The following is an 8,280-nucleotide window of genomic DNA, read 5'->3' as shown; positions in this document are numbered from 1 at the left end:
TGGGAATTTGCAGTAAGAGTAGGAGAGAAGCAAACAAAAGTCAAGAGCTGACTCTAGGCAGAAAGCAAATGATGCGTGGTCATTATGAATATGCTAATTGGCATATGACATCATTAAGCGACTTCGAGCAGGCTTTAGCGCCTTTCCATTGGCAGTATTTGGCACCGGTTCCTCCACGAGCTCCATCTGTAAGCGCGGGAAACAGCTGCAGTCGAGCTGAAGCAGTCTCAGCTGTCGAGGGCTTTACGCTGAGCACCGGGAACACGTGTGGAAAATACTGGACTTACGGGATAACTCAGGGAAAGTGTTGAAGTGACTCTTCCTCAGCTGTCACCAAACCTCTCTTACGGGCTATCACTGCTTCTGTTAATGTTAGCATGCTTCAAATTGCTGGAGCACCGTAAAACAGTCATGTATGAGTTAAGAGACATGATATGTTTTGCACAGGTTTATTTCCATCTGGAGAAAGAAAACATTTTCATATCTCATTTAAGATAGCAAAGCAAGCAGTGATGAATACAGCTTGTGGAGTGATCCAACAAGCTACAGTAAAACATTGCACACTTAAAGCCTGTTCTAGTACAGTGGTTACTGAAGCAAACTGTGTGCTGTGATCATGGGCATGTAAATGTGTTTATAGTGCCCTCAACTGGCTCATTATATACGGTATTTCAACGTTTTACAGCTCAAACAACATCAGCATGGCTCAGATGTCTTTGGCATCTGCATTACACCAGTTGTGATTGGAGCTCTTGTCAGTGTCACGGGTATGGTGCGGATGAAGACAGGCAGAGGCCCAAAGTTCCAATACAAACTTTTACTATAATAAAACTTAAACAAAACTGGTACAGGCAAGGGTAACACTCTCCATACACAATAACATATGCAAACACAAACATAAGCATAAGCGAACATTGACCGACCACTGAAGGGTGAAAGACAGGAACTAAAATACACAGATGACAACGAGTGACGACAGGTGATGATGATGATGACTAATTAACTAAACAGGTGACGAAAATGAACTAATGAAAATGACGACAGAGATGAAGAAAAACACTGAATGAGAAAACAACCTAAAAGTCCATGGAAACAACAGAAAACACATTAACAATGTGACAGAACCCCCCCCCTCCCCCCAGGCGCGTCCTCGCGCCGTAAAACATCCAAAGGGGTGGGAGGGTGGGCGCCCTGGAGGCTGATGAACAGGTGGCCGATCTGGAGCAGGAAGCCTCCAGGGCGGAGCAGGACGTGCAGGTGGCCAGGGCGGAGCAGGATGAGGGCGTGGCCATGGCGGAGCAGACGGACCCTCAGGCGTCCATGGTGGTGCGGACCCTTCGAGTGGCCACGGCGGAGACGACCCCTCGGGCGGCCACGGCGGAGACGACCCCTCGGGCGGCCACGGCGGAGACGACCCCTCGGGCGGCCATGGCGGTGAGGACCCTTCGGGCGGCCATGGCGGTGAGGACCCTTCGGGCGGCCATGGCGGTGAGGACCCTTCGGGCGGCCATGGCGGTGAGGACCCTTCGGGCGGCCATGGCGGTGAGGACCCTTCGGGCGGCCATGGCGGTGAGGACCCTTCGGGCGGCCATGGCGGTGAGGACCCTTCGGGCGGCCATGGCGGTGAGGACCCTTCGGGCGGCCATGGCGGTGAGGACCCTTCGGGCGGCCATGGCGACCGTGTCGGAAGGGCCTCCACGATCCCCTCAGAGGACTTATTGCCCCCCCCCAAAATTTTCTTGGGGAGATCAGCACTGGACTGGACCCGCGGCGAAGAGGGCTCTGAGCTGACCGGGGCCAGCGGCGAAGGCGGTCCTGGGCTGGACGGGACCAGCGGCGAAGGCTCTGGGCTGAACGGGACCAGCGGCGAAGGCCCTGGGCTGGACGGGACCAGCGGTGCAGGAAGCTCTGGGCTGGACGGGACCAGCGGTGCAGGAAGCTCTGGGCTGGACGGGACCAGCGGTGCAGGAAGCTCTGGGCTGGACGGGACCAGCGGTGCAGGAAGCTCTGGGCTGGATGGGACCAGCGGTGCAGGAAGCTCTGGGCTGGACGGTACCAGCGGTGCAGGAAGCTCTGGGCTGGACGGGACCAGCGGTGCAGGAAGCTCTGGGCTGGACGGGACCAGCGGTGCAGGAAGCTCTGGGCTGGACGGGACCAGCGGTGCAGGAAGCTCAGGGCTGGACGGGACCAGCGGTGCAGGAAGCTCTGGGCTGGACGGGACCAGCGGTGCAGGAAGCTCAGGGCTGGACGGGACCAGCGGTGCAGGAAGCTCTGTGCCGGGCAGCGATGAGGGCTCTGTGCTGGGCAGCGATGAGGGCTCTGTGCTGGGCAGCGATGAGGGCTCTGTGCTGGGCAGCGATGAGGGCTCTGTGCTGGGCAGCGATGAGGGCTCTGTGCTGGGCAGCGATGAGGGCTCTGTGCTGGGCAGTGATGAGGGCTCTGGCGCAGGATCAGCGGGCTCTGGCGCAGGATCAGCGGGCTCTAGTTCCTCCCACTGCAACAGCGAAATTTGGAAGCCAAAAAGCTCAGGCACCGGCTCCTGAAGTTCCGGAGCGACAGGTGAGACCGCGAGGGAAGACCCAGACACCAAAAGGGCTTTATCTAAAAAGTCACAAAAAGGTCGATTTAAGTCTCCCAACAGTAGTAACTGGTCCCGGGGATCGTCCAGTCCGCACCAGAAGCGCTGCTTCAACTCGTTCTCACTCCAGTACACATCTTGATGGAGGTGGAGGTACAACTCAACGAATTCCTCCATGGAACACCCATTCTGGTTAAACAGAAATGCCTCCATAGTGTCCTCCTCCATAACTTTTGGGTCGGTCAATCTGTCACGGGTATGGTGCGGATGAAGACAGGCAGAGGCCCAAAGTTCCAATACAAACTTTTACTATAATAAAACTTAAACAAAACTGGTACAGGCAAGGGTAACACTCTCCATACACAATAACATATGCAAACACAAACATAAGCATAAGCGAACATTGACCGACCACTGAAGGGTGAAAGACAGGAACTAAAATACACAGATGACAACGAGTGACGACAGGTGATGATGATGATGACTAATTAACTAAACAGGTGACGAAAATGAACTAATGAAAATGACGACAGAGATGAAGAAAAACACTGAATGAGAAAACAACCTAAAAGTCCATGGAAACAACAGAAAACACATTAACAATGTGACAGTCAGATGTTAAGGTCACTGTATACTGAAGTTTTTACATTTATTGTTTCTTTACTTTTCCTCTGTATAATGCTGTGGGGAGATCTTTATCTATTTGAAAGTTATATTGTGGTGTCCATTTGGATCATAATGAACATAAACAAATGAGCACAATATTGTTGTCATGGGCACTTGAACATACAGAGAATAATACATTTTGTTTACATTTTTATATGCACATTTGCTTGCTTTTCATTCATCATCCATGTACAACTGTGTGTATTCTGGGTAAAAACGTATGATTTTCACAATGGTCTGAACACAATAGCTGAATGAGAATGAAAAGCCACTGTCTGACAGTAGGTGGCGCCTGTGTAGCAGCAGAAAGTGACACGGAGAAGAAAGAAAGTCAAACATTAGAGAGCAGGTTCAGTTAAGCCAGGTTTATGACTCTCGGACTTCAATACAGAACAATCATAAAGCTGTTAAGACATCTCAGGATACTTGATGTTGGCCAGGAGCCAGGTCCACTCCTCAGGATGTTTTTTGCTACCTTTTTTTCACTGTTATTTCCTATTGTCTTATACCTTGGGCTATCACAAGTTGATAACGACCACCAACTCGGCCCCGTTTGGTCTCAGGGACCAAAAAGCTTTTGGCGGAATGATGTAAATGTGAATATTAAGGTACCGCAGCTGTACATAAATGGTCATATGGGTTAAAATTTAGCATGGTGTATCCTGACACATGGGGGAAACTAGCAGTAAAAGATTGTGGGGATTGCTGCCTTTTTGCTGTCAAATATCACCCTCCACAATACCCCAAAAGACAAAAAAATGTCTGTCCGCCTGACAAATTGTCATCAAAAGTGATCATTTTCAAGCATTTTATTAATACAGATCACTGCCTCAAATGTACATGAAAAACCTCCCAAGTTTATAAGCTAAAATTTAAGTCCAAGCTGACCACCAAAGATCTCCACTGAACCTCAAATCGAAGAGCATTATCATTCCATATGGGATTAAGCATATTTTTTGCACATGAACAATATTTCTAGAAAAAGTTGAGACTTGACTTATGTACTGCTATACTATATGAAGTGAATAGCATGAAAAGTGAGTAATGTTATGCCCCTATAGGTGGACTGGGGTCAGAGTGCAACATAGGGTACATTCACACAAAATCAATTAACCAAATGTGAGATTTATTAAAGCCCACAAAGTCCTCGCAACACAAGGAATAAAGATGACTAGTGTGCAGTCTGTTATCAAAAAGCCAACCTTCAATAGAGTAAACGTTAGTACCCTTCTGTACTGGTAAACATTCTTTACAGCCAAATGGCGAGACTAAAATACAGCTCAAACATAAAATAGAAAACATTTCATTGGTTCTTAGATCTTTTTGCTGCTTATCCATGCTGTGCTTCGACGACTGGTAGCATATTGTATTAATGTAGAACATAAACTCTCAATCATCATTTTCCTCCTCTTCACCTATATTTGTATGGATTTCATCAGTCAAGTCATCGTCATCTGTTTAATTTTTCTGCCAGGACATCGACAAGAGCTTTGGGGATGACGTCGCCCTCTAACCATAGTGGTTCTAGCTTGCCTGTCTGTGTGTTTATGTGAAATCCATGGTCGAGAGGGCTTGGGATTTCCGGGTAGTGCTCTTCCAGATGCATCCTTGAAAGTTGACTCTTTTCATGTGCTGTAAGTGGACTCTCTTGCAAGGTGGGAAGGTTGAGAGGTCAGCGGAGAGACCCTGTCTAATCTCTCAAGGATTGAGCCACACATCTTCTTGACTTTAATCTCTCTTGCCTCATCAACTTTCTTGATTCGACGATTGAAACCATAGAGGTGACAGGTGAACTCTTGAACACCGCTGAGAATCTGTTCACCGAGCTCCCAAGAGTTCCCCACTTCAGCAAAGATCTGAATAAACTTTGAATCCTGATTAAGATTCTTCATCGGACGGACCTTCCCTTTGCCTTTGAATGCTGAAGTGCAGTCAGCACCAGTGAAAGCTTGCAAGGCCAGATGAGCTGAAATGTGTTCCTGTGAATAATCTTCAGCCAGCTTTGATGTCTATCTGCCATATCAAAGATGATGTTGACAGTTGATGACTTGGCATAATACAGGAGGTTGTGTCTTTTGCTCTGACTCTAACTGTTCTGATGTGAGGCATTTTGGTTTGGACATACTGCATGTAAATGATTACCCTCACATCTGTTTATTCATGTTTTGAACTGATATCTGGTAGAAGATCTTTTGACATAACTCCATCATTGCTTTCTATCTTGAAAGCTTGACCAGCCTCTATGAAAATGACAGGCCTTCGGATGATGTCTTCCATCATATCATGAGAGCTTCAGTGATCCAGAAGTAAATGAATGAGTGCCTTCTGGTTTTCATCATTTGTGAGAAAACCATTCCAATCAGCGGGTCGAACTATGAAACGTTCACCACAACCCCTGCAATCTCTCTCAGCTGATTTTGTTGAATAAAGATGGTCAATGTCTGTGCTGAATACTGACTTTTGAAGGTGCGCTCTGATATAGTCTTCATTGTCCGTGGTACATCACGCATGTAGAATGAGGAGTTTCCATCTTGAATGAGAGCACACTTGCCTGGAGAAGGAAGTTGTGCATTCTCAGCATCTTTGATCATGTGATTCATTCCTTTTGCTTTGTTGTGTTTTGCGAAAAAGCCATCGATTGTTGAGATGGAGTATGGCGTCAGAGTCAAGGGATAGGTCATTAGGTCAGAGATGCTTATTTGTGACTTAAGTTCTTGTGATTTGATGAAGAGATAAACCCACTTGTGGCCTTGGACTGGATTACTTTCTGGTTTGATGCCACAAGCTTCCTTTTAGGTGTGGTCGACGACATTGTCTTGAATCTGTTCCTCTTGATGGGTTCAAAGAAAAGGACCTTTTTTTGTTTGAAGTCTATCACGATTGAACTTCTCTTTTTGAGTTTGCCATTTTTCAGGGCATTCAGCACATCATAGCGCACCTCTTCTGGCATAGCTGCTCCTGAACTCAAACTTGTCCAGGGCTGAGAAGTCTCAAGCTGAACTGGGTTGATAAAACTCTGAAAAGCTTGTACTGTTTGCTGCACTTGCTCCTCAGACCGAGTGATTTCACATGGTCGGAGATCTCTTTGTTGCTTCTCTGTATGTTCGCCTCGGCCACTTGTCATTTCCCACATGGCTTCTACAAACTCTCCTTTGGCATGGGCAGTCAGGATATGACGTTGGCTCGCTTAATAATTACTGGTTATTCCACAGATCCCAGCAGAATATGTCTCAGACCCTGAGTTTGACTTAAGTCATGTTATAGCTGTCTCATCTATTGTTTTATCAGCTTTGTATCCTTCATAGTCATTCATTTTGATTGCCTTGTTCATTGACAGGACGTGCCAGGTGCAGTCAATGTATTCTATCCAAAACTGTCCAACCCCATTCTCTGAATGCATGATATTCTGCCATGTGGTGAGATAGGCCTGCATCATCTGATGGTAGAACATCAGTGAGAGTAGATTCATTCAGAGTGAGCTTTTCCAGTGAAGCAGTTCCTTCTGGAGAGAGTGGTTCATGAGTTTCCCGATACTTGTCATAGAGGAGTCTCTCTAGAGCTTCCAGAATGGATTTGTGTGTATTGTCCTGTGCCAATTCTTCCCATCGGTGATCCCAGCCACAGAGCCAGTGGTGATCAGATTTGCTTCCAAAGCCACTTTCAAACATGAGAGGTGACATGTAACATAATGAAATAAGGATTATGACAAGGTGTTATTCACCATCAGATGGATGGCACTCCTGAGTACAGTTCAAACACTGAACCCAACCTTCCTTTGGTTTTGAGAAATTATCCTCAGCATCTGAGGAATCTGTGTCCGGTGGCTTAAAGTTATGCAGTTTCTGTATGTTATCTTAGACAGCCTAGGGCGTTATTGTGCGAGTCGACTTATCGTGTTAGTTGCCCAGATCTTTCTCAGGCAAGATTATTTTCTGCTTAACTTTGTCAGTTCGCTGCTCTTCTTCCAGTGGACGGCTAGATCAAGACGAGCCTTGACTTGTGAAGCTGTAAACTCACTCTCCTCGAATATGTCTGGATTGTACAGCCAAATCCCACTGCACTGGAAGCCATCTTGAATATTCTCTGGTTTAGCTGCTCTGGTGAACTGCTTCCTGCTCAGCTACTGTCCGGACGCTCTTGCTTACTGCTCCGCGCTTTGCTCTATCGCTTTTATATTTTTATGTTTTATTTTATTTTATCAACTAATTTCAACTTCAGCAAATCAGCACAGTGCTCAAACGCTTGGATTACAACAAAAAAGCTGAATTATTTTACTCGACCAGCCTCCCACTGAAAGTTTACATTCCGGGGAAGAGAAAACACAACTGCATAAGGATAAGAGAAAATGCCTCTTCTGGAATCTACTTGCTGCAGCAATTGCCACAGACTTTTACAAAGGATTGCAGTTCTTGAAACAAAGTTATTTGCGGGACCACCAAACCAGACGGAACACACAACAGAGCTCCGTCATGGACGCCCTCAGCATACAGCCGGTGAGTTTCATGAATCTAGTACTCCTCAACAGGCCATACTGAGTGTAGAGAAACAAGCCGATCGACTTACAAATCGATGGCACACACAGGGAGCGAGACCCAAAGGCACTCAAGACATCAGATTGTCACGAGCATCACATATTGCCGCAGTAGCATCCTCTACCCCAGATACGGCTCTGACAAGGATTGCAAACACTGGTCTCCTACCACCGCCTATACATCTTGAGAACAGATTTGAAGTATTAATGAATGTAAATGAGGAATCCCCAAATGTGATGAATGTGATCGAACACAGACTGAATAAGCCAGTAGCTAACACTGATGCTAACTTGCGCTCATGGTCGAGCAGACAGCGGCACAGAGCTCAGAGCGTAGCCGAGCCCAGGACTCTGATAGTGGGTGATTCAATTATCCGAAACACTAGTAGCAGGGATACAACTACGTGCTGCCTTCCACAAGCAACAATTTCTGATGTAAACAGGGAACTTGAGAACATTCTGATGAAACATAAGACTGCAAATCGACTCATCATTCATGTGGGGA

General features: G+C 46.8%; 1 protein-coding gene across 1 annotated transcript; it reads right to left on the bottom strand.

Annotated features, from left to right (window-relative positions):
* Positions 1–888: 888 nt before the first annotated feature.
* LOC307006546 (uncharacterized protein) lies at positions 889–3,188 on the bottom strand. Its single transcript, XM_079627646.1, has 2 exons — positions 2,534–3,188; positions 889–2,481 (listed from the first exon to the last, which is right to left on the bottom strand). Exons 1-2 carry the CDS (start codon positions 2,804–2,806, stop codon positions 1,108–1,110), a joined length of 1,647 nt encoding a protein of 548 aa, XP_079483772.1. The 5' UTR covers positions 2,807–3,188; the 3' UTR covers positions 889–1,107.
* Between the last annotated feature and the right edge of the window lie 5,092 nt (positions 3,189–8,280).

Source organism: Phoxinus phoxinus (assembly GCF_949152265.1).
Source record: "Phoxinus phoxinus genome assembly, chromosome: 1".
In the NCBI taxonomy this organism is placed as follows: Eukaryota; Metazoa; Chordata; class Actinopteri; order Cypriniformes; family Leuciscidae; genus Phoxinus; species Phoxinus phoxinus.
Note: the sequence above shows the minus strand (reverse complement) of the source record. Positions and strands in the feature narration are given on the sequence as shown.

Excerpts from the sequence above, each read along its gene's own strand:
- LOC307006546 (XM_079627646.1), bottom strand. The coding sequence starts at position 2,806 with ATGGAGGAGGACACTATGGAGGCATTTCTGTTTAACCAGAATGGGTGT. Across the intron at positions 2,482-2,533 it reads CTCCGGAACTTCAGGAGCCG|AGCCCGCTGATCCTGCGCCA; the intron begins GTGCCTGAGCTT and ends GGGAGGAACTAG.